This window comes from Scyliorhinus torazame, chromosome 5, assembly GCF_047496885.1.
Source record: "Scyliorhinus torazame isolate Kashiwa2021f chromosome 5, sScyTor2.1, whole genome shotgun sequence".
NCBI classification, from domain to species: domain Eukaryota; kingdom Metazoa; phylum Chordata; class Chondrichthyes; order Carcharhiniformes; family Scyliorhinidae; genus Scyliorhinus; species Scyliorhinus torazame.
Genome location: NC_092711.1, coordinates 120218557 through 120244924, shown reverse-complemented (window position 1 = coordinate 120244924; position 26368 = coordinate 120218557). Strand labels below are relative to the sequence as shown.

The window sequence follows — 26368 nt, the reverse complement described above, 5'->3', positions numbered from 1 at the left end:
AGCAGCCTGTGGTCCTTGGGGTATTTTGTGATTTTTATTTCACAAAAATACACCAAATCTAGATTCTATTAAGGAACAAAATTCCAACAGGAAAAGTGATTCAAACGTGGCAAACAAGAAAAGTTAAATGTTTGATTGATTTGATTTATTGTCACATGTACCGAAGTACAGTGAAAAGTATTTTTCTGCGACCGAAGGAACGTACACAGTACGTACATAGTTGACAAAAAGAATAATCAACAGAGAACACTGACAAATGGTACATCGACAAACAGAGATTGGTTACAGTGCGGAACAAGGGGCCAAACAAAGCAAATACATGAGCATTTGCTAGTGAACAGCGTTCTTGCAGGGAACAGATCAGTCCGAGGGGGAGTCGTTGAGGAGTCTAGTAGCTGTGGGGAAGCCCCGGGCCGCAGTTACCACTGCCTCATTACTGCATCCACGGCATCGGAAGCTTCCTATTTCCGGTTTCAGGCCTCTTCTGGACGTTTATGAAGCCTCGCCTCCCAGTCTGCCGCCTCTATTCCTCTCCACTCACCGGCTCCATTTACTCCCCCGCACTCGACATTTTTCAGCATCTTCCAACAGCACGACTTCCAACAGTACTGCGCATGCTCCTGTTAGAAACCGCATTGCGCATGTTCCAGTAACACAATGTAGCGCCTGCGCGGGACGCTCGTGCATTGAGGATAGAGCACATTCTACTGCCCATTGAATGCTGGGACACCTGCAATTAATTGTGGGACAATTTAGTAGAATCAAAAATTATGTTTCCTTGGAGCTAGGGGGTCAAGATATGAAATTATTAAGTCAATTAACATGACAATGTAAGTGCAGTCGCCATAGTTCTGCTCTTGTGTAAATAACAACAGAATAAACACTGAACTCACTGGAGTGTATGTAGGTGTTGCGAACAATGTTTTTTCTTCCCATACACAGAACATTTAAACCCCACCTTGTCAGTAAAATGTAGCAATTAAGAAGGTGAACGATCTTCTCATGGTGCGATTTTACCCATGAGTTTCCAACTCACATTGGGATCTCAGACCCTTGTTACAGGCAGGAGGGTAATTTGTTTAAATGGTCTTGATTTATCCTCTTACTACCCGTCTGTAAACTGTAAGACGATTTTGATTTTTGATTCCCCTCTTTATAAGTAGTGGTATATTTTCCCTAACACTTAATTTTGGAGTGTTCCAATTCTCTATGAATAACGTAGAGCAGAGAAGGCTGAGGTGGGACCTGTTGAGATGTACAAAAGTATGAAGGACATAGATACGATAGAGAGAAATAAGTTTTTCCACTGAGTGGAGGGGATACAGATTTAAGGAAATCGGCAGGAGATTTAGAGGGTATTTGAGGAAAAGATTTTCATGCAGAGGGTGGTGAGAATCTGGAACATGCTGCCTGAAAGTTTGGTAGGGGTGGGAACATTCACAACATTTAAGAATCATTTAGATGATGACTTGGAAAATGGGATTAGAATAGATAGGTGCTTGATGGCTGCTGCAGAAATGATGGGCCGAAGGGCCTCTTTCTGTGCTGCAAAACTCTATGACTATGACTCTAACTCACACAGCAAACACAAGATAAAATAAAATTAAATGGTTATTTTATTTCAGACACACAAAATACAGGAAAGGGGTTTCGCAATATCTGTCCCTTTTGCTCTCATACAATAAAAGAGAGATAAAGGGAATAAAGAGCAAGATCACAATAAAAACATGCTTTTACGTAGGTTCTCAGTCCAGATAAAAAATTTGATGTCATATTTCTTCAGAGGGTAGTTGGCTGACTGAGCCGCCTTTCCAGAAGTGAAGACTTCCATGATGGGAGAAGATACATAGAGTTAAATTAATCTTGAATCTGCAAGTTCGAATGTTCCAGTAGTTCACAGTGTAGATGAGGGGCAGGCTATTACAAACTTGGGCATGGGCTCATTCTGCTGATACATGTACGATGGAAAATAGTAGACAGAAACAAGTGGCTGCCTGGATTCTTGCTTCTTGTTGGAGTTCAAATTGTTGGTGAATTGGACGTTTTTTATTCTCGCTCAGTGTACCCGAACAGGCAACGTAGTGTGGTGACTCGGGGCTTTTCACAGTAACTTCACTGCAGTGTGAATGTAAGCCTACCTGTGACTCTAATAAAGATTATTGTTATTATTAAGACTGACAAAAGATCCAAAAGCTGTATAATTAAAGGAATTCAGACAGCTCAATCCTCGGTCATGTGACAGGTTGTTTCCCATTGAATGATTCGGCGAATAAGGCCCCTGATTGAAGCTATTGTGCTTTGGAGAAGGTAGTGATCGGACCATAAACCCCAGATTGGTGAATAGCAGTCACAAATATCTGACTGTCATAGCTGGCTGAGGCAGGCATCTGGTTTGTTGAACCGTTATGTTGACTTGGCTGGAACATTTATACGATGCCAACAGTGTTACATTCCAGGAGGTGTGAGCTGTTAGCCTTTGTTTGATTTTAAGCAGTTCAGAAATTTCCATAAGTCAGCAATTTTATCAGACCAGCAATTGTCAATCTTGAAAAATAGAGAAAATAATAATTTTACAAAGTAGCTGATGGGAATATATACTGTCTTTGTCCTTTCTACTGACCAGGAAACTCTTCTGATAAGTTCTATACGATCAAACATCCACAGTTAGAGAAAAAAAAAGTGTTGTTAATCTGAAATAAGAACAGAAAACTCTGGAATTTCACCAGATCTGGTAGTGTCTGTGGCATGAGAAACATTGTGTCTGTGCAGAACCCAACGTAGTTCAGAATTCAGGACTATGACTTTCCATCAGACCTACACTGCATCAGTGCACAGACCGTCGTACTTAACTCTGTTGCTCAATTGAAAGATGCTCCCAAATGTGCTTAGTATTTCTGGCATTTTCTACTTTTATCTCTGGTTATCCCTGAGTCAGGACTCGTTGGGTCAGACAAATCAAACTACAGGCCTATTGCAAGATTTGCAACACTTTTTTAAAATTAATCTTTATTGTCACAAGTAGGCTTACATTAACACTGTAATGAAGTTACTGTGAAAATCCCCTAGTCGCCACATTCCGGCGCCTGTTCGGGTACACAGAGGGAGAATTCAGAATGACAAAATTACCCAACAGCACGCGAAAGAGAAAATGCTGGAAAATCTCAGCAGGTCTGGCATCATCTATAGGGAGAGAAAAGAGCTAATGTTTCAAGTCCGATAACTCTTCGTCAAAGCGAACAGACAGAGATAGTGGGAAATATTTATACTGTGGAGTAAGAATGAAAGATGAGTCATAGGCACAGAAACCCAGGGAAACCGCATGCTAATGGCCACAGAAACCAACGGGAAAGAGTGCTAATGGAAAGGATTTACTAAATCATCCACACTGCTGACACACCAGCGCACTCACACCGGAGAGAGGCCATTCACCTGCTCCGATTGTGGAAAGGGATTCACTCAGTCATCCAACCTGTTGACACATCGGCGTAGTCACACTGGGGAGACCATTCACCTGCTCTGTGTGTGGAAAGGGATTCACTCAGTCATCCGACCTGCTGACACATCGGCGCAGTTACACTGGGGAGAGACCATTCACCTGCTCCGTGTGTGGGAAGGGTTTCATTTTTTCAGCCAACCTGATGACACACCAGCAGGTTCACACTGATGACAAACCTTTCAAATGTCCAGACTGTGGGAAGTGTTTTAAAACTTCCCAGGAACTTATGTACCATCAACGTATTCACACCGAGGAGAGACCATTCAGGTGCTCACACTGTGGGACAGGCTTTAGACGATTCTCGCATCTCACTGTACACCAGCGTACGCACAGTGGAGACAAACCATTCACCTGTTCAGAGTGTGGAGAGGGATTCACGCAGTTATCCACCCTGCAGAGACACCAGAGTTCACACAGGGGAGAGGCTATTCACCTGCTCAGAGTGTGGGAAAAGGTTCATTAAGTCATCCACACTGCTGAGACACCAGCGACTTCACACTGTGGAGAGGCCGTTCATCTGCTCTCAGTGTGGAGAGGGAATCATTAAGTTTGCCAACCTACTGACCACCCACAAGTTCACAATTAACTCCAGAGGTTGTGTGGGTTTCCTCCGGGTGCTCCAGTTTTCTTCCACTGTCCAAAGATGTGCAGGTTAGGTGGATTGACCACGCTAAATTGCCCCTTTATAATATAATAATCTTTATTGTCACAAGTAGGCATAACACTGCAATGAAGTTACTGTGAAAAGCCCCTAGTCACCACATCAAATAGCTGTAGTGTATGTACCTTTAAGAAATGGGTGTTTATCAAATAGCTGCAGTGATATCAGAATGTGGATGGAGCTGGGCTGTCTGTCTTCACTGCAGCTATTTGATAAACACCCAGTTCTTAAAGGTAGATCCGCTGCAGCTATTTGATAAACACCCAGTTCTTGAAGGTACTCTCACATGACAATTCTGAATTCTCCCTCTGTGTACCTGAACAGGCTCCGGAATGTGCTGACTACGGACTTTTCACAGGAACGTCATTGCAGTGTTAATGTAAGACTACTTGTGACAATAAAAATTAGGATTATAAAAACAAATATTCCGGCAAATTTCCAACCCGCCCGCGACGATTCTCACGGCCGGAAATATGACCCCAACAAATGGGATGAAGCCAAATCTTTAAAAGTCCAAGTCTTTATTTCAAATTGTTGCCGTGCTGTCAGGGGAAAGGGTTAACTTCTCTGCTTGTTTACAAAAGGGAAGAGGAAACATTCACCAAAGGTTCCCACAGCTTGTGAGCTCCGAAACATAACTTCAAGGCTGAAGTTTAACTTCAGAGATTGAAACGTTTTGGTGCCTTTTCCAATTGTACCAGTAAATTGTGATTCAGACTGAAAGGTTCACTTTCACTCAGTAATTAGAACATTTCACTTTCTCAGCACTGACACTTTAGATCAAATCCCAATTGTTCTCATCTCTTGTAGCTGGTGAGTGGAAAAGATCATGGTCACTGTAGATCTGTCAGCACAGAAACCGCACTGTGCTTCTGGATACACTCAGTCTGCAAGTAGATGAATCTTTTAAACATCACCCAAGCGAAGGTCTTCCCCTGACTCGAAGGAGTGAGATGTCCCTATATTTGATGCTGTCTCCTGTCACTGTTGTTTTTATTGCATCAACACATGTTCTGTGGACCAGTCTCACAGCCCAAAAGGGGAGGGCAGGAAGGTGTGACAGTCAATGGGACTGTGTGTGAGCAGTTCAGCTGGAATTCCATCCTTGCCGAGCACCTTTCTGCTAGCTCAGCAATCAATGGCCTTTTCCAGCTCAAATGATGAGAGTTCCTTGTCCAACTCAACCATGACAGGAAGCTGCAGGAGAGTCAAACAAACTGGGAGATGCCCTTCTCACAGGGGTACAGCTCACTGTTGTGTTCAACCCAGCTCCTCCTCACTCTCTCACCATGACTGACACTGAGCATGCTCAGAGCACACACCCACACTGCACCGGCGCACTGGCCTCATACACTCAGTGATCGGGAACTTTCTGCAGCGCGGGGGATTCTGGGTAACACAACCGCCATAGAGCAATTAGTAAATAGGAAGATTCTATTTCCCAGTTAGCAAAACAGAAGATCCACAGACAAGCAAGATGCTGGGCATGAAGCACAATGAGAGATTTGGATACTTTATTTAATACAGAAGCACATTATTCTGATATCACTCAGACATATAGGCAGCAAGCAGGCTGATCTAAAGTATGTACAGTATTTATAACACCTGGGACATGGTAAATCATCTCATCAAACCAGTGATAGGTTTGTTTACTGTTCATAATTGTGACTGGGTCACACTCACGATTCATGCAAAATGCAAGTCCCCAGGTTCAGTGACCCACTCCCTCCAGACCTGTTTTCACGCCAAGGGTCTTGACATCTGCCTTAGTTTTTAAGTGAGTTCTCCCAGTGAGCCAGAGAGAAGACAGCCAGGAGTGAGACACAGCAAAGAGTGAGTTTGGGAATTTGAATCGAGGTGGCAATTCGAAGCTGGGTGGGGAGGAAGTGTTTTTTATCACTGGTAAGTAGTGTTTCTGTTTCTTTTCATTGGTATATTTATTTATTTTTTTCTTCATTGTTTATTTGTAGGTGGGATGCAGATTTGAGGTCACTATCAGATCAGCCGTGATATTATTAAATGGTGGAACAGGCTCACGGGGCTGAATGTCCTTTTGCTGCTTCTTGATTCCTTTGGTGCAAATGTCCTTATGTCTCTCCAACTTGGATCATCAGTTGAAGTTCTCCCAGTGAGCCAGAGAGAAGACAGAGCCAGGAGTGAGACACAGCAAAGAGTGAGTTTGGGAATTTGAATCGAGGTGGGAATTGGAAGCTGGGTGGGGAGGAAGTGCTTTTTGTGACTGGTAAGTAGTGTTTCTGTTTTTCTTTTTCTGTTTCTTTTCATTGGTATATTTATTTATTTTTTTTCTTCATTGTTTATTTGTTTATTTAAATTTTTTTGGGGGGAAATTGAAATTGTTGAAGTTAACCGAAGGTTTAAGACAAGGCAGGAGATCTCAGACCCGTGTCATGCTCCTCGTGTGCGATGTGGGAGCTCAGGGACACGTCCACTGTCCCTGGCTCCTTCATGTGCATGAAGTTGTCCAGTTGCAGCTCCTGTTCGACCGCTTGACGGCTCTGGAGCTGCGGATGGACTCACTTTGGAGCGTCCGCAATGCTGAGGACGTCGTGGATAGCACGTTTAGCGAGTTGGTCACACCGCAGGTGAAAGGTACTGAGGGAGATAGTAAATGGGTGACCAAAAGACAGAGCAAGAGTAGGAAGGCAGTGCAGGTGTCCTCTGCGGTCATCTCCCTGCAAAACAGATATACCGCTTTGGATACTGTTGAGGGAGATGGCTCACCAGGGGAAGGCGGCAGCAGCCAGGTTCATGGCACCGTGGCTGGCTCTGCTGCGCAGCTGGGCAGGAAGAAGAATGGCAGGACTATAGTGATAGGGGACTCAATTGTAAGGGGAATAGACAGGCGGTTCTGCGGACGAAATCGAGACTCCAGGATGGTATGTTGCCTCCCTGGTGCAAGGGTCAAGGATGTCTTGGAGCGGCTGCAGGACATTCTGGGGGGGGGAGGGTGAACAGCCAGCTGTCGTGGTGCACATAGGCACCAACGATATAGGTAAAAAACGGGACGAGGTCCTACAAGCTGAATTTAGGGAGCTAGGAGTTAAACTAAAAAGTAGGACCTCAAAGGTAGTAATCTCAGGATTGCTACCAGTGCCACGAGCTAGTCAGAGTAGGAATGTCAGGATAGAGAGTATGAATACGTGGCTCGAGAGATGGTGCAAGAGGGAGGGATTCAAATTCCTGGGACATTGGAACCGATTCTGGGGGAGGTGGGACCAGTACAAACCGGACGGTCTGCACCTGGGCAGGACTGGAACCGATGTCCTAGGGGGGGTGTTTGCTAGAGCTGTTGGGGAGAGTTTAAACTAATGTGGCAGGGGGATGGGAACCGATGCAGGAAGTTGGAAGGTAGTAAAACAGGGACAGAAATAAAAGGCAGTAAGGGGGAAAGTGTAAGGCAGAGAAGCCATAGTCAAAAATCAAAAAGGGCGACAGTACAAGGTACAGTGACTGAGGGGAGCTCAGTGAATAGGACCAGGAATACTAAAAGAAATAAAACAGGAAGTGAAAACATTAATGGTAAGCGATGCGGCAGGTTGTTACAGGAAGATGTGGATTCGACGACAAGGAAAATTAGGAGAAAGGTTAAGAGGAAATATAACTTAGGAGAGGTTACTGATCGAGGTGTTAAGATTCAGAACAGAGGTAAAAAAGCCAACATAAGTGTACTTTACCTGAATGCTCGTAGTATTCGGAATAAGGTAAAGGAGTTGATGGCGCAAATCATCGTGAATGACTATGATTTAGTGGCCATTACTGAAACATGGTTAAAGGATGGTCACGACTGGGAGTTAAATATCCGAGGGTATCAAACTTTTCGGAAGGACAGAGTGGATGGTAAGGGAGGTGGTGTAGCTCTGTTATTTAAGGATGACATCCGGGCAACAGTAAGGGATGACATCGGTGCTATGGAGGATAAGGTTGAATCCATTTGGGTGGAAATCAGGAATAGTAAGGCGAAAAAGTCACTGATAGGAATAATCTATAGGCCACCAAATAGTAACATTATGGTGGGGCAGGCAATAAACAAAGAAATAACAGATGCATGTAGAAATGGTACAGCAGTTATCATGGGGGATTTTAATCTACATGTTAATTGGTTTAACCAGGTCGGTCAAGGCAGCCTTGAGGAGGAGTTTATAGAATGTATCCGCGATAGTTTCCTCGAACAGTATGTAATGGAACCTACGAGGGAACAAGCGGTCCTAGATCTGGTCCTGTGTAATGAGACAGGATTGATTCAGGATCTCATAGTTAGGGATCCTCTCGGAAGGAGCGATCACAATATGGTGGAATTTAAAATACAGATGGAGGGTGAGAAGGTAAAATCAAGCACTAATGTTTTGTGCTTAAACAAAGGAGATTACAATGGGATGAGAGAAGAACTAGCTAAGGTAGACTGGGAGCAAAGACTTTATGGTGAAACAGTTGAGGAACAGTGGAGAACCTTCCAAGTGATTTTTCACAGTGCCCAGCAAAGGTTTATACCAACAAAAAGGAAGGACGGGAAAAAGAGGGAAAATCGACCGTGGATATCTAAGGAAATAAGGGAGAGTATTAAATTGAAGGAAAAAACATACAAAGTAGCAAAGATCAGTGGGAGACTAGAGGACTGGGAAATCTTTAGGGGGCAACAGAAAGCTACTAAAAAAGCTATAAAGAAGAGTAAGATAGATTATGAGAGTAAACTTGCTCAGAATATAAAAACAGATAGTAAAAGTTTCTACAAATACATAAAACAAAAAAGAGTGGCTAAGGTAAATATTGGTCCTTTAGAGGATGAGAAGGGAGATTTAATAATGGGAGATGAGGAAATGGCTGAGGAACTGAACAGGTTTTTTGGGTCGGTCTTCGCAGTGGAAGACACAAATAACATGCCAGTGACTGATGGAAATGAGACTATGACAGGTGAGGACCTTGAGAGGATTGATATCACCAAGGAGGTAGTGATGGGCAAGCTAATGGGGCTAAAGGTAGACAAGTCTCCTGGCCCTGAAGGAATGCAACCAGAGTGCTAAAAGAGATGGCTAGGGAAATTGCAAATGCACTAGTGATAATTTACCAAAATTCACTGGACTCTGGGGTGGTCCCGGCGGATTGGAAATTAGCAAACGTGACACCACTGTTTAAAAAAGGAGGTAGGCAGAAAGTGGGTAATTATAGGCCAGTGAGCTTAACTTCGGTAGTAGGGAAGATGCTGGAATCTATCATCAAGGAAGAAATAGCGAGGCATCTGGATGGAAATTGTCCCATTGGACAGACGTAGCATGGGTTCATAAGGGGCAGGACGTGCCTAACTAATTTAGTGGAATTTTTTGAGGACATTAACAGTGCGGTAGATAACGGGGAGCCAATGGATGTGGTATATCTGGATTTCCAGAAAGCCTTTGACAAGGTGCCACACAAAAGGTTTTTGCTTAAGATAAAGATGCATGGCATTAAGGGGAAAGTAGGAGCATGGATAGAGGATTGGTTAATTAATAGAAAGCAAAGAGTGGGGATTAATGGGTGTTTCTCTGGTTGGCAATCATTAGCTAGTGGTGTCCCTCAGGGATCAGTGTTGGGCCCACAACTGTTCACAATTTACATAGATGATTTGGAGTTGGGGACCAAGGGCAATGTGTCCAACTTTGCAGACGACACTAAGATAAGTGGTAAAGCAAAAAGTGCAGAGGATACTGGAAGTCTGCAGAGGGATTTGGACAGGCTAAGTGAATGGGCTAGGGTCTGGCAGATGGAATACAATGTTGACAAATATGAGGTTATCCATTTTGGTAAGAATAACGGCAAAAGGGATTATTATTTAAATGATAAAAAATTAAAACATGCTGCTGTGCAGAGAGATCTGGGTGTGCTAGTGCATGAGTCGCAGAAAGTTGGTTTTCAGGTGCAACAGGTGATTAAGAAGGCAAATGGAATTTTGTCCTTCATTGCTAGAGGGATGGAGTTTAAGACTAGGGAGGTTATGCTGCAATTGTATAAGGTGTTAGTGAGGCCACACCTGGAGTATTGTGTTCAGTTTTGGTCTCCTTACTTGAGAAAGGACGTACTGGCACTGGAGGGTGTGCAGAGGAGATTCACTAGGTTAATCCCAGAGCTGAAGGGGTTGGATTACGAGGAGAGGTTGAGTAGACTGGGACTGTACTCGTTGGAATTTAGAAGGATGAGGGGGGATCTTATAGAAACATATAAGATTATGAAGGGAATAGATAGGATAGATGCGGGCAGGTTGTTTCCACTGGCGGGTGAAAGCAGAACTAGGGGGCATAGCCTCAAAATAAGGGGAAGTAGATTTAGGACTGAGTTTAGGAGGAACTTCTTCACCCAAAGGGTTGTGAATCTATGGAATTCCTTGCCCAGTGAAGCAGTAGAGGCTCCTTCATTAAATGTTTTTAAGATAAAGATAGATAGTTTTTTGAAGAATAAAGGGATTAAGGGTTATGGTGTTCGGGCCGGAAAGTGGAGCTGAGTCCACAAAAGATCAGCCATGATCTCATTGAATGGCGGAGCAGGCTCGAGGGGCCAGATGGCCTACTCCTGCTCCTAGTTCTTATGTTCTTATCCAGCCATGTATGTTCAGCTCACACTGCTCAACAACCAGCCGCTCCTGCACTGGGCCACAGGGTTTCCATCACCAAAAATCTGTCCTGGTCCACGCACATCAACGCCACCACCAAGAAAGCACAACAGCGCCTATACTGCTTCAGGAAACTAAGGAAATTTGGCATGTCCACACTGACAACTTTTACAGATGCACCATAGAAAGCATTCCATCGGGCTGCATCACAGCCTGGTATGGCAACTGCTCGGCCCAAGACCACAAGAAACTTCAGAGAGTAGTGAACACAGCCCAGTCCATCACACAAACCTGCCTCCCATCCATTGGCTCTATCCACACCTCTCGCTGCCTTGGGAAAGCGGGAAGCATAATCAAAGACTCCTCCCATCCAGCTTACTCACTCTTCCAACTTCTTCAATTGGGCAGGAGATACAAAAGTCTGAGAACACGCACGAACAGATTCAAAACAGCTTCTTCCCCACTATTACCAGACTCCTAAACAACCCTCTTATGGACTGACCTGATTAATACTACACTCCTGTATGCTGCACTCTATGCCTTTATCTGTATATTTACATTGTGTACCTTGTGTTGCCCTATTATGTATTTTCATTTTAGTTTACTTTCTTTTCATGTACAAAATGATCTGTTTGAGCTGCTCGCAGAATAATATTTTTCACTGTACTTCGGTGCACGTGACAATAAACAAATCCAATCCAATCCATATCGAGGGAGCAATCTGCCTCTCTTGCATTGGTGCACTGCATTTCCCTCATAACACAGTGGCATAGAAAGGTGACAGCACAAAACAAAGGCACTCAACAACTTGTATTTGTGCCAACTTTCTGAAACAGTCACAATCCGCTGTCATTGGCCCTGAACTCTGCAGATATTTTTCTCCTCAAAGGATACGAACGGATGAGCAAGGAGCTGGAGTTGGCTATTCAGCCCAGTCTGCTCCACCATTTAATAATCTCATGGCTGATCTGACAGTCACAGATAGTTGTCCAATTATTTTCAAGGCATCAATTGATTCTGCCTCCTCCACATTTTTGAGCAGTGCATTCATGATCCCACATGCAGCACAGAATGTTTTTCTTCACATCATAAATCATAGGAACAGAATCAGGCCACTCGGCCCATCAAATCTGCTCCACCATTCAATCATGGCTGATATTTTTCCCATCTCCATTCTCCTGCCTTCTCCCCATAACTCCTGATCCCATTAGTAATCAAGAATCTATCTATCTCTATCTTAAAGACACTTAGTGATTTGGCCTCCACGGCATTCTGTGGCAAAGTGTTCCCCAGATTCACCACCCTCTGGCTGAAGAAATTCCTCATCTGTTTTAATTCCTCCTCATCACCTGAGGAAGGAACTGTGCCCCTAAAGCTAGTGAGTCGAAACAAACCTGTTGGACTTTAAACTTGGTGTTGTAAGAATTCTTACTCTGTTTTAAAGGATCGCCCTTTAATCTGAGATTGTGTCCTCTGCTTCTAGTTTTTCCTACAAGTGGAAACATCTTCTCCATATCCACTCTACCCAGGCCTCGCAGTATCTTGTAAGTTTTAATAAGATCCCCCCATATCCTTCTACACTCCAACGAGTACAGACCCAGAGTCCTCAACCGTTCCTCATACAACAAGCTGTTCATTCCAGGGATTATTCTTGTAAACCTCCTCTGGACGCTTTCCAAGGCCAACACATCCTTCCTTAGATACGGGGCCCAAAACTGCTCATAATACTCCAAATGGGGTCTGATCAGAGCCTGACACAGCCTCAGAATTACATCCCTGGTCTTGTATTCTAGCCCTCTCGACATGAATACATTGCATTTGCCTTCCTAACTGCCGACTGAACCTGCACGTTAACCTGAAGAGAATCTTGAACAAGGACGCCTAAGTCCCTTCGTGCTTGTGATTTCCTCAGCATTTCCCCATTTAGAAAATAGTCTATGCCTCCTTCGAAAGTGCATAACCTCACACTTTTCCACATTGTATTCCATCTGCCACTTCTTTGCCCAGTCTCCTAGCCTTGCTCAGCATTGCTTCTTTTTCTGATCACTTTAAATGAATGCCCTGTTTCTAATCTTGCCCTAAATATGACCTGCTAGATCAAACGTCTATTGCAGATCCTTAGTTTTAATGTGGTCATGTGCCTTTCCATTTGAGAACTGTTCAATAAAGTTATTAGAATTATTTGTAGCTAGGGCAGCACGTGGAGCAATGGTTAGCAGTGGGAAAGCGCTGAGGACCCGGGTTTGAATCCCGGCCCTGGGTCACTGTCCGTGTGGAGTTTGCACATTCTCCACGTGTCTGCATGGGTTTCACCCCCACAACCCAAAGATGTGCAGGTTAGGTGGATTGGCCAGGCTAAATTGCCCCTTAATTGGGAAAAAAAATAAGAATAATTGGGTACTCTGAATTTTTTTTTTTTTAAAGAATTATTTGCAGTTCCCCACCAATCAGTTTTTTCCGTTATCCTGAAGTGACCTTATTTTTATCGGGAGTTAACTGAAGTGTGTTCCTCACCTCTCATTATCTAAATTTCCAGTCACCATTTTTCTGTCCACCTGACCCAGTCCATGGCTTTCTCCCTCATTGTCTAAAACACATGAGCGACTTTTGTATAATCGTGGTGCATCCATTTAAGTCTAAATCATTGATATATACTGGAAAACTGTGGAGCCCCACTGGAAACAGACGTCCAGGCATCATTCAGTCCTGGATATGACTAACAGCAGCAACAACAGCTGAATCCAAACCCTGCTGTTGCCTGTTAACTTGCTGATGTCTGTTCAGGTTGTTTGACTGAGTGAATCTCCTCCCACGCACGGAGCAGTTGAACAACCTCTCCCAAGTACCGGTCCCACATGTGGGTGACACAGTAGCACAGTGGTTAGCACTGTTGTTTCACAGCTCCAGCAACCCAGGTTTTGATTCGCAGCTTGGGTCACTGTCTGCGCGGAGTCTGCGTGTTGTCGCAGTGGCTGCTTGGGTTTCCTCAGGGTGCTCCGGTTTCCCCCCACTGTCCAAAGATGTGCAGGTTAGATGGATTGGCCATGCTAAATTGTCCTAAGTGTCCAAAAGGGTGACGTGGGGTTATGGGTTAGATTGGAGGTATGGGCTGAAGTAAGGTGCTCTTTGTAAGGGCCGGTGCACTCGATGGGCCGAATGCCCTCCTTCTGCACTGTATATTCTATGATTCTGTTTCAGTGTGAACTCGCTGGTGTTTCAGTAGATTCTGTTTACTTTTAAATCTTTTTTCACAATCAGAACATTTGAAAGGTTTCTGGTCAGTGTGAACAAGTTGGTGTAAAGTCAGGTAGGATGCCCGAGTGAATTTCTTCTCACACACTGGGCAAGTGTACGGTCTCTCCCCAGTGTGAACTCGCTGGTGTCTCAGAAGCTGGGATGAACATGTGAATCTCTTCTCACACACGGAGCAGGTGAATGGCCTCTCCCCAGCGTGAGTATGTTGATGTGACAGTAAATTCTTTTTACTTTTAAAGCACTTCTCACAGTCAGCACATTTAAAAGGTCTCTGATCAGTGTGAACAAATTGGTGTATCAGAAGGTCGGATGAACATGTGAATCTCTTCTCGCACACAGAACAGGTGAATGGCCTCTCCCCAGTGTGAGTGCGTTGATGTGACAGTAAATTCTTTTTACTTTTAAAGCTCTTCTCACAGTCAGCACATCTAAAAGGTCTCTGATCAGTATGAACAAGTTGGTGTCTCAGGAGTAGTGTTGACTGAGTGAATCCAGTCCCACACACAGAGCATGTGAATGGCCTCTCCCCAGTATGAGTGCGTTGATGTATTAGTAAATTCTTTCTGCTTTTATAGCTCTTCTCACAGTCAGCACATTTAAACGGTCTCTGGTCAGTGTGAACCTGATGGTGAGCCCGGAGGTTTGACAAATCATTAAATCCCTTCCCACATTCCAGACAGGTGAATGGCCTCTCCCCAGTGTGAGTGCGTTGGTGTAACAGTAAATTATTTCTGCTTTTAAAGCTCTTCTCACAGTCAGCACATTTAAAAGGTCTCTGATCAGTATGAACAAGTTGGTGTGTCAGGAGGTGGGATGACAGAGTGAAACCCTTCCCACACACGGAGCAGGTGAATGGCCTCTCCCCAGTGTGAGTGCGTTGGTGTGTCAGTAAATCATTTCTGCTTTTAAAGCTCTTCTCACAGTCAGCACATTTAAAAGGTCTCTGATCAGTATGAACAAGTTGGTGTGTCTGGAGGTTCGATGCACGAGTGAATCCCTTCCCACACACGGAGCAGGTGAACGGCCTCTCCCCAGTGTGAATGCGTTGATGTCTAAGTAAATCCTTTCTGCTTTTAAAGCTCTTCTCACAGTCAGCACATTTAAAAGGTCTCTCATCATTATGAACAAGTTGGTGTTTCAGGAGGTGGGATGACAGAGTGAATCCCTTCCCACACACGGAGCAGGTGAATGGCCTCTCCCCAGTGTGAATACGTCGATGAGTTTGCATTTCAGACGGGTAATTGAATCCCATTCCACAGTCGCCACATTTCCATGGTTTCTCCATGGTTATTAACAAGTTATCAGGTGTAAGTGGGATGCAGATTTGAGGTCATTGTCAGATGAGCTATGATGTTATTAAATGGTAGAACAGGCTCACGGGGCTGAATGTCCAATTGCTGCTTCTTGATTCCTATGGTGCGAATGTCCTTATGTCTCTCCAACTTGGATCATCGGTTGAAGCCTGAGTACGGTGTCTCCCTGATGTAAATGCTGCAATTTAATTTCATGCTGTGTGATTGGTTAAAGCTCAGTTCCAGATAACTGTGGAAAATTACTTAGATGTCTGTGTCTCGGTGCTTTTCCAATCACAGTGATTTTTGAATGTTTTTTCCCAAAGACAAAACAGACAAACATTTCTCCTTCCACGTTGAAAGGCCGGTCCTGATGAATCAAGTAACTCTGTCAGATCTTGACATGATGTTTGCATCTGCAAATATTCTGTAAAAGGAGATTACATTGAAATACTGTGAATATATAAGACACAAGTAGGCCATTCTGTCACAGATTCTGCTGCTGTCCATACTCGGCACACATCTCCGACTGTCACACCTATCAAGTCTCAGCCTTTCAGCTGACTTTCGATTCCGTTTTGTCTCATGTGCTTGCCCCTTTTCCTTTTGAAAACATCTCAGCACTTTCCTCAACTCCTTTCCATGGTAATGAGTTGCACATTCTGAACCTGTGATAAATAAATGTGTCCAAATTGCCCCCTTGGATTTATTTGTCACTATCTTGTATTTATGACTTGTTGTTTATTGATGGTCACTGATTTTGGACTCTCTCACATCGCCCCTCTCAAAACTAATGATAATTTTAACGATTTCTATCAGGCCACTGCTCAATTTGTTGTTTTCAATCGAAAGAAAAAGGCCCCTCTCCATTTAATCTTTCCTGAGAGCTGTAATCTCATGTTACAAAAGTCATCACTGTCAATGCAGGATAGAAATCACAAAGAGACAAACCTTTCTGTTGGATTGAGTTTATGATGTGTAACTTCTCCAAATCTAACTCCCTGTAAAAGGAGTTTACAATAGCCATCACTGTCAGTCCAGGATAGAAATTCTGAACAGGCAATTCTAGTTTCTCTGGAACATTTTTCCCTCTCTTGTTCCCCCAAAGCTGTAAGTCCCTGTCCCACACACTCTCCCTCCTCCCTGAGCTGAAATCCAAACCCAGCTCACCATTTCTTTCCTCCACTGCCAGTTTTCTCCCTCCCTCTCCTCTGCCTGGGTTCAGTTCTCCAGCTCCTGTCTGCAGACTGACAATAAAACCAATGGGTCTTATTGGGGGTTTGGGGCCTCCAGCGGGTGTTTGTGAATCCTCCCCGCCCACCTGCCAGGGTTTCCTTCCTTGCCAGAGATCAGATTCCTCATTGATTTGAGTGCAAAGTGTAAGGTCTTATTTATTATCCCTCCCCCATCCTCTGATGTGAACCATCCTCCAGTGTCTGAAGCAGGATGGTGCCCGTTAACCTGGGCCTGTTCCAGGGAGGGAGAAGCCCCGCAGCTGCAAACCAGGGAGCTGACAATGATGGTGAAGGGTTTGCTCCAGCTCACAATGCCCGGGGATTGATTGACGGCGGGTTCGGACCAATAGGAAGAGAAGGTGGAACTGGAAGACCGAACAAGAGCGGCTGGTCCTCCAGCCAATCAGACTGAATGGGAGGCGGAGCAAAGCCGCGACTCTCGCTCCCTCCGCATGCGCGCAGCCGCACACTTCGTCCACTCGGGCCTGTCTCGAGGAAAACCCCAAGCAGCTTTCGCCGGTTCACCTGCTGTCTGCCAGCTTTGTATTCGGAGCTTGGGCAACACGGAGTGTTTATGAAATCTCCCGACCCATCCCGCCGGCTCCATTCCTCCCTCAGGACTCACCCGACCGAATTTGACCGAGGATTTCCGCCCGACCACCTGAATCACGAGTTGTCGTCGGTACTGCGCATGCTCCAGCACACGTGGGAGACCGGGCTCAGCCCCGCCCCTCATTCACTCCGACTGGTCGGAGGACCCGCTGCTACCACCGGTCCTTCAGGCCCACCCCTCTCTTCCTATTGGACCAGAGTAGCCGTCAATCACTCCCTGGGCCTTGTGAGCTGGAGCATGCGCAATGTTGATGCTGGACTCGGCCGGGAGGTTTCACTGAAATCCGGTGGAGGCTGCGAACCCCAATAAGAAGTTTCCGGGCCCGGGTTTGCATCGAGCGGGGGGACAGCTGCGGCCTGCTCCCGGTGACAGGCCTGAGTTAACGGCCGCCGTCTTTATAGAGGCTGCAAACCCGCAGGGGGCAAAACATCAGAGATAGAGTTTGTTGTGAAACCAATGGGATTTTGTAAAGCAGGAGGTCAGGGTTACAGTCAACAACAACAACTTCTATTTATATAACACCTTTAACATCATAAATCATCCCAGTCAACTTCACAGCAACATTATAAAACAAAGTGAAACACCCAGACACAAAAGGAGATATTAGGGCAGGTGACCAAAAACTTGGACAAAGAGGCGAGTTTTAAAGAGTCTGAAAGGAGGTGAGTGAGGTGGAGACGGGGAGGTTTCGGGAGGGAATTCAGTGCTTGGGGCCGAGGGAACTTAAAACCATGGCGGAGTAATTAGAATCGGGGGTGTACAAGAGTCCAGGATCAGAGCTGTGCAGATATCTCAGGGGGTTGTGGGGCTGCAGGAGATGACAGACACAGGGAAAAACGAGGCCATGGAGGGATTTGAAAACAAGGGTGAGAATTGACTGGGAACGAATGCAAGTCTCAGAGAATAGGGGTCATAGGGGAAAGGAACTTGCTGTGAATTAAGACATGGGTAGCAGACTTTTGGATGGCTTTAAGTTTACAGAGGTAGAATGTGGGAGCAGCCAGGTGTGTAATGGAATTGTCGAATCGGGAGATGACGATGGTAAATTGCTGTAGTATCTAAAAAGGTTAGGGGGGTGTTATGGGGATAGTTGGAGGTGTGGGCTTAGCTAGGGTACTCTTTCCAAGGGCCAGTGCAGACTCGATGGGCGGAATGGCCTCCTTCTGCACTGTAAATTCTATGAGGTCAGAAGCTCATATTGGATCAAGTATGAAACAAAGTTTACAAAGAGACTGGCGAAGTCTCAGACTGTTGCCAGGGAGCGGGATGGAGTCAGTATGTCAGGAATGGAGATTGGAGCAGGGACCGAACAGTGGATTCAGTCTTCTCCATATTTGATTGAAGTTATTTAGTCAGCAGGAAGAGAACCAGAATGGACCCCGAGTCTGATATCCGGTATAACTTAGTTCGAGAGGGAGAGGAAGAACAAAGGAAACCCTGGAAGATTTGGAGAAACGAGCTTCACGATTGCTCATCAAATCTCCACACAGTCAGTTCTGGACACAAGGTTCACCTCTGTTATTCTAATTGGTCAGTCAGGGTCATTCAGATTAATGTCTGTCACAAGTCATGAATGAAGTGACTTATAAAGCATATTCTTACCTCTAATTATATAACTTTGGTAAAAGGATATAGAAATAATGATCGAATACTTTATTTGGATTTCAGCCCAGGGAGGAGGGAGAGTGTGTGGGACGGAGATTTACAGCTTTGGGGACAGAAGAGAGAAAAAGAAAATCCGCAGAAACTGGAATTAACTGTTCTGAATTTCTATCTTGTACTGATAGTGTGGCCTTTGTAAACTCCTTTTACAGGGCATTAGGAGAGGATTTTCAGACAGGAAACACAAACCAAATATCACATTAAGATCTGACAGTGTTCTGTGTGAGGACCAAGCTTCACTTGATTGTCTAAAGAGGAAACGGACAGAGACACTGACTCCACGGAGATACCGTTAAAACCGTGGGGTATGATTTTCACTTAGGGGGTTTCCATAATGCGAGAGGTTCCGGGCTCATATCCCGGACAAGCCCTGCAAAGCGCTTGACTGGGGAGGTGATGGTGTAGTGGCATTGTCACTGGATGAGTAATCCCGAGACCCAGCACAATTCTCTGAATGCAGGTTCAAACCCCGCCACAGCAGATGATTCATCGTGGCTTGTATTTGAACTGGAATCCAATAAATCAGGGACAGCATGGTAGCAGTGGTTAGCACAGTTGCTTAACAGCTCCACTGTCCCAGGTTCGATTCCCGCTTGGGTCACTGTCTGTGCGGAGTCTGCACATTCTCCTCGTGTCTGCGTGGGTTTACTCCGTGTGCTCCGGTTTTCCCCCAGTCCGAAGATGTGCAGGTTTGGTGGAGTGGCCATGCTAAATTGCTCTTAGTATCCAAAAGGGTTAAGTGGGGTTACTAGGTTATGGGGCTAGGGTGGAGGTGTGGGCTTGAGAAGGGTGCTCTTTCAAAGGGCCAGTGCAGACTCGATGTGCCGAATGGCCTGTTCTGCACTGTAAATTATATGATTGTGGAAGTTGGATGTTAAACCGTTTAGTGAGAATTGGGTCATAGGAGCAAAGGGTAAGTCTCACAGAGAAGATGAGCGCTGAGAGAGCAAGATGGGAGACAGCAGGAAAAGAGGAGAAAGATGTGAGTTCAGAATTTGGACAAGAAAGGTCTTTGAGGCAGTTTTACTGAGTGGTTTTGTGGAAGAGGAGCAGCAGAATCAGCTGATCGGATTGTTTCAATGGGTGGGGTTTTCCAGTCCTTCCTGCTGGCTGGATCTTCAAGTCCAACAGATCTCTCAGTCTGCTGTTCCGGTTCACTGGTTGTCTCATTGGGTTCGCTGTAGGTCCTTGGGGTCTGTGAAATAACTCCCGGAGCCTCATTTGCCTTCAACACGTTATCGATGAAGACGAACATCTTGCCAAGGTCATCAACACGGCTTGCCTCCAAACAACCCCGCAACCTCAAACAGACCATTGATTGCAGCAAATTACACAGCATTCAAAAGAACAGCAATCATGACACCACACAACCCTGCCATGGCAACCTCTGCAAGACGTGCCAGATCATCAACATGGGTACCACCATTACACGTGAGAACATGTGTAATGGTGCGACTCGGCCAACGTTATCTACTTCATACGCTGCAGCAAAGGATGTCCCGAGGCGTGGTACATTGGTGAGACCATGCAGACGCTGCGACATCGGACGAACGGAGATCGCGCAACAATTGCCAGGCAGGAATGTTCCCTTCCAGTCGGGGAACACTTCAGCAGTCAAGGACATTCAACCTCTGATCTTCGGGTAAGCGTTCGGCCTTCAGGACGCGCGACAACGCAGAATGGCAAAGCAGAAACTGATAGCCAGGTTCCGCACACGAGTACGGCCTCAACTGGGACCCTGGATTCATGTTACATTACATGTGCTTACGAAATTCGACCAACTGTTCTGGCTTGAGACAATTCACACCTCTTAACCTGTGATTATCCCTCTCTGCAGTCGCACCATATGGACCTGTAAAGACTTAATTACCTGCAAAGACTCACTTTCAAAGTACCATTTTGCATCATTGAATTTTTCTACATATGTGTTTGTGGAACCCACATCTTCATTCACCTGAGGATGGAGCTGCACTCCGAAAGCAAGTGATTCTAAACAAACCTGTTGGTCTTTAACCTGGTGTTGTAAGACTTCTTGCTGTTCCCACCCCAGTCCAATGCCAGCATCTCCACATCATAAATGAGAAGCATTAAACGCTGCTGCCAGTTTCGAACCAAGCATCTTTTGCACGTTAGGCGAATGTGATGACTGCTACACTACAGAAACAGCTGGCAGCACAGTACCAATGGACCTGTGCAACGTTCAACTGCACAGTCTTGCTGCAGCATTCAATGGTTCGGCTGGGAGGCCAGGTCACGTATTACATGAAGACAGCTGTTCCTTTAAAACAGATGTCTCAACTTGTAAGACCATAAGATATAGAACTTATATTGAACTTTAGCATTTGTTCAGGAACTATCTAACGGAATAATGCTCTCTGTTCAATCATTAATGCATCATTCTTATCTTCCTGCAGAAGATTGCCACCAATTTTACTCAATATTTGTTTCATTATTCAATATTGAACATCAGTATATTTATTTAAGAACATAAGAACTAGGAGCAGGAGTAGGCCATCTGGCCCCTCGAGCCTGCTCCACCATTCAATGAGATCATGGCTGATCCTTTGTGGACTCAGCTCCACTTTCCGGCCTGAACACCATAACCCTTAATCCCTTTATTCTTCAAAAAACTATCTATCTTTATCTTAAAAACATTTAATGAATGAGCCTCGACTGCTTCACTGGGCAAGGAATTCCATAGATTCACAACCCTTTGGGTGAAGAGGTTCCTCCGAAACTCAGTCCTAAATCTACTTCCCCTTATTTTGAGGCTATGCCCCCTAGTTCTGCTTTCACCCGCCAGTGGAAACAACCTGCCCGCATCTATCCTATCTATTCCCTTCATAATCTTCTCTGTTTCTATAAGATCCCCCCCTCATCCTTTTAAATTCCAACGAGTACAGTCCCAGTCTACTCAACCTCTCCTCGTAATCCAACCCCTTCAGCTCTGGGATTAACCTAGTGAATCTCCTCTGCACACCCTCCAGTGCCAGTACGTCCTTTCTCAAGTAAGGAAACCAAAACTGAACACAATACCCCAGGTGTGGCCTCACTAACACCTTATACAATTGCAGCATAACCTCCCTAGTCTTAAACTCCATCCCTCCAGCAATGAAGGAGAAAATTTGCCTTCTTTTAAAAAAATATATATTTTATTAAAGTTTTTCGATCAACCAAGAATTTTCCATTTTTACAACTTTGTAACAATATATACATTGATCGTTTTAAAAATAATATATTAACTAACGGCAAGTGCCAACACAAATAAGAAACAAAAAGAAATAGTAACATTGAGAAGATAAATATGAACAGCAAATATGTAACAACACACAACAACCCCCCGAAGACTCGAATGCACCCTCCCCTCCCCCAATCCCCCCTGGGTTGCTGCTGCTGCCTTTCCTATTTTCCCTTATCGCTCTGCGAGATAGTCGAGGAACGGTTGCCACCGCCTGGTGAACCCCTCAGCCGAACCTCTTAGTGTGTACTTTATCCGCTCCAATTTTATAAACCCTGCCATGTCGTTTATCCAGGCCTCCACGCCCGGGGGTTTAGCTTCTTTCCACATAAGTAGAATCCTTCGCCGGACTACTAGGGACGCAAAGGCCAAAACATCGGCCTCTCTCGCCTCCTGCACTCCCGGCTCATCTGCAACCCCAAATATAGCCAACCCCCAGCTTGGTTCGACCCGGACCCCCACCACCTTTGAAATCACTTTTGCCACACCCACCCAGAACCCGTGCAATACCGGACATGACCAAAACATGTGGGTGTGGTTCGCAGGGCTTCCCGCGCACCTCCCGCACCTATCCTCCACCCCAAAAAACCTGCTCAATCTTGCTCCCGTCATATGCGCCCTGTGTAGTACCTTGAATTGGATCAGGCTGAGCCTGGCACACGAGGACGAGGAATTTACCCTACTTAGGGCACCTGCCCACAGCCCCTCCTCAATCTCTTCCCCCAGCTCCTCCTCCCATTTTCCTTTCAGTTCCTCCATCATCGTCTCCCCCTCGTCTCTCATTTCCCTGTATATATCGGACACCTTACCGTCACCCACCCATGCCCCCGAAATCACTCTGTCCTGGATCCCTTGCGCCGGGAGCTGCAGAAATTCCCTCACCTGTTGCCTCATAAATGCCCTCACTTGCATATAACGAAATGCATTCCCAGGTGGCAACCCGTATTTTTCTGTCAGTGCTCCCAGACTCGCAAACGTCCCGCCCAAGAACAAGTCCTTCAGTTTCGCAATTCCTGCTCGCTGCCAGGATTGAAATCCCCCATCTATCCTTCCTGGGACGAACCTGTGGTTGTTCCTTATCGGGGACCACGCTGAGGCCCCCGTCACTCCCCATGTCCTCTCCACTGCCCCCAAATCTTCAGAGTCGCCACCACCACTGGGTTTGTGGTGTACCTTTTCGGGGAGAACGGCAGCAGCGCCGTCGCCAGTGCTTTTAAGCTAGTTCCCCTACAGGACACCATCTCCAGCCTTTTCCACGCCGCTCCTTCTTCTTCCCTCATCCACTTACATATCATAGACACGTTAGCGGCCCAATAATAATCACTCAGACTCGGCAAGGCCAATCCCCCTCTATCCCTACTGCGCTGCAGGAACCCCCTTTTTACCCTTGGGGTCTTTCCGGCCCACACAAAGCTCATGATGCTCCTGTCCACCTTCTTAAAAAAGGTCTTTGTAATCAGTATGGGGAGGCACTGAAACACAAAAAGAAACCTCGGGAGGACCACCATTTTAACCGCCTGTACCCTGCCTGCCAATGACAGGGGCACCATATCCCACCTCTTAAAGTCCTCCTCCATCTGCACTACCAGTCGTGTCAAGTTAAGCTTATGCAAGGTTCCCCAGTTCCTGGCCACCTGGATTCCTAAATACCGGAAATCTCTTGTTACCCTCCTCAGCGGCAGCTCGTCTATTCCCCTGCCCTGTTCCCCGGGGTGCATCACAAACAGTTCACTCTTCCCCATATTCAGTTTGTATCCCGAAAACTCTCCAAACTCCCGAGTGTCTGCATTATCTCAGGCATCCCCTCCACTGGTTCCGCGACATATAACAGCAGATCATCCGCGTATAATGACACCCGATGTTCTTCTCCTCCTCTAAGTACCCCTCTCCACTTCCTAGAGCCCCTCAGCGCTATGGCCAATGGCTCAATTGCCAACGCAAACAGTAACGAGGACAGGGGGCACCCCTGTCTTGTGCCCCTATATAGTCGGAAGTAGTCGGATCGTTGCCTGTTCGTAATCACACTTGCCACCAGGGCCCCGTACAGGAGCCGCACCCATCTAATGAACCCCTCTCCAAATCCAAATCTCTTCAGTACCTCCCACAGGTAGTCCCACTCCACTCTATCAAATGCCTTCTCTGCATCCATAGCCACCACTATCTCCGCCTCCCCCTCCGGTGGGGGCATCATCATCACCCCCAACAACCTCCGTATATTGGCATTCAATTGCCTCCCTTTAACAAATCCTGTTTGGTCACCATGCACCACCCCAGGGACACAGTCCTCTATCCTTGTCGCCATCACTTTGGCCAATAACTTGGCATCTACGTTCAGGAGGGAGATAGGCCTGTATGACCCGCACTGCAGCGGGCCTTTGTCTCTTTTCAGGATCAGCGATATCGTCGCCTCCGACATCGTCGGGGGTAGTGTCCCCATTTCCTTAGCCTCATTGAAGGTTCTCATCAGGAGTGGGGCCAGCAGGTCCACATATTTCCTATAAAATTCCACCGGGAACCCATCTGGTCCCGGGGCCTTCCCTGCCTGCATGCTCACGATTCCTTTTACCACCTCCTTTACCTCCATCTGTGCTCCCAGTCCTGTCCTCTCCTGCTCCTCAACCTTCGGGAACTCCAATTGGTCTAGGAAATGCATCATTCCCTCTTTCCCTTCCGGGTGTTGGGCCTTATACAGCCTCTCGTAGAATACCTTAAACACCCCGTTCACCCTCTCCGCTCTCTGTTCCATCCTTCCCTCCTCGTCTCTAACTCCTCCGATCTCTCTCGCCACCCCCCTCTTCCTAAGTTGTTGGGCCAGCAGTTGGCTCTCCTTCTCTCCGTATTCATACTGTACTCCCTGTGCCTTCCTCCATTGCGTCTCCGCCTTACCCGTGGTCAACAAGTCAAAGTCCATGTGTAGTCTCCGTCTTTCCCTGTATAGCCCTTCGTCCGGAGCCTCCGCATATTGCCTATCCACCCTCAGAATCTCCCCCAGCAGTCTCTCCCTTTCTTTACCCTCTTGTTTCCCCTTATGGGCCCTTATGGAGATCAGCTCCCCTCTCACCACCGCCTTCAGCACCTCCCAGACTACTCCCACCTGGACCTCTCCGTCATCATTGACCTCTAGGTATCTTTCAATACATCCTCTCACCCTTCCACATACCCCCTCGTCCGCCAACAGTCCCCTGTGCAATCTCCAAAGTGGGCGTTGCTCCTTTTCCTCACCTAGTTCCAGATCTACCCAATGTGGGGCATGATCTGAAATGGCTATAGCCGAATACTCCGCTCCTGCCACCTTCGGGATCAGCGCCCTTCCCAGGAAAAGAAATGTATCCGGGAGTACACTTTATGGACGTGGGAGAAGAAGGAAAATTCTTTACTCCTCGGTCTGGTAAATCTCCAGGGATCCACTCCTCCCATCTGCTCCATAAAGCCCTTAAGCACCTTGGCCGCTGCCGGCCTCATCCCGGTCCTAGATCTGGACCGGTCCAGCCCTGGGTCCAGCACAGTGTTGAAGTCCCCCCCCATTACCAACTTTCCCATCTCCAGGTCCGGGATGCGCCCCAACATACGCTTCATAAAGTTCGCATCATCCCAGTTCGAGGCATATGCGTTCACCAGCACCACCGCTTCACCTTGCAATCTGCCACTCACCATCACGTACCTACCCCCACTGTCCACCACTATGGTCTTCGCCTCAAACGATACCCGTTTCCGCACCAGTATTGCCACCCCTCTATTTTTCGCATCCAAGCCCGAGTGGAATACCTGTCCCACCCATCCTTTTCTTAATCTGACCTGATCCGCCAGTTTCAGGTGCGTCTCCTGAAGCATAACCACGTCTGCCTTTAGCTTCTTTAGGTGCGCAAGTACCCTTGCCCTCTTAATCGGCCCATTCAACCCTCTCACGCTTTGCGTGATCAACCGGGTTGGGGGGCTCTTTACCCCCCCCCCCCCATCGTCGACTAGCCATCCCCTTTTTTAAACCAGCTCCTCACCCGGTTGCCATGCAACCGCTTGTCCCCCAGACGGCGCCCTCCCGTCCCGACCATCCCATCCCGTAACAGCTCCCCCTTCCCCTTAGCAGCAGCAACCCAGTTAATCCCCCCCCCCCCCGCCCCCGCTAGATCCCGCTCTAGCTTGATTGCACACCCCATATTGCTTCCCGGAGTCATCAAACTCTGGCTGACCTCGGCTTCCCCCGCTTATCCTTAGCCTCCCTGCGTGTGAGGCCCCCTCGTTCCTGCCCCCGCACAGTTTCCATAACGCGGGAACAAAGCCCGCGCTTCCCTCTCGGCCCCGCCCCTAATGGCGCAGCTCC

At 46.5% G+C, this 26368-nt stretch overlaps 2 protein-coding genes across 2 annotated transcripts in view; both read right to left on the bottom strand.

Annotated features, from left to right (window-relative positions):
- Positions 1 to 26368, bottom strand: part of LOC140421745 (uncharacterized) — a 354082-nt gene that overhangs the window by 307384 nt on the left and 20330 nt on the right. The window lies entirely within an intron of this gene.
- LOC140421747 (uncharacterized) lies at positions 12930 to 17230 on the bottom strand. The gene is made up of 2 exons (XM_072506600.1): positions 17163 to 17230; positions 12930 to 15729 (listed from the first exon to the last, which is right to left on the bottom strand). The coding sequence occupies exon 2, from the start codon at positions 15293 to 15295 to the stop codon at positions 13937 to 13939; it is 1359 nt and encodes a 452-aa protein (XP_072362701.1). The 5' UTR covers positions 15296 to 15729; positions 17163 to 17230; the 3' UTR covers positions 12930 to 13936.

Excerpts from the sequence above, each read along its gene's own strand:
- LOC140421747 (XM_072506600.1), bottom strand. The coding sequence starts at position 15,295 with ATGGAGAAACCATGGAAATGTGGCGACTGTGGAATGGGATTCAATTAC.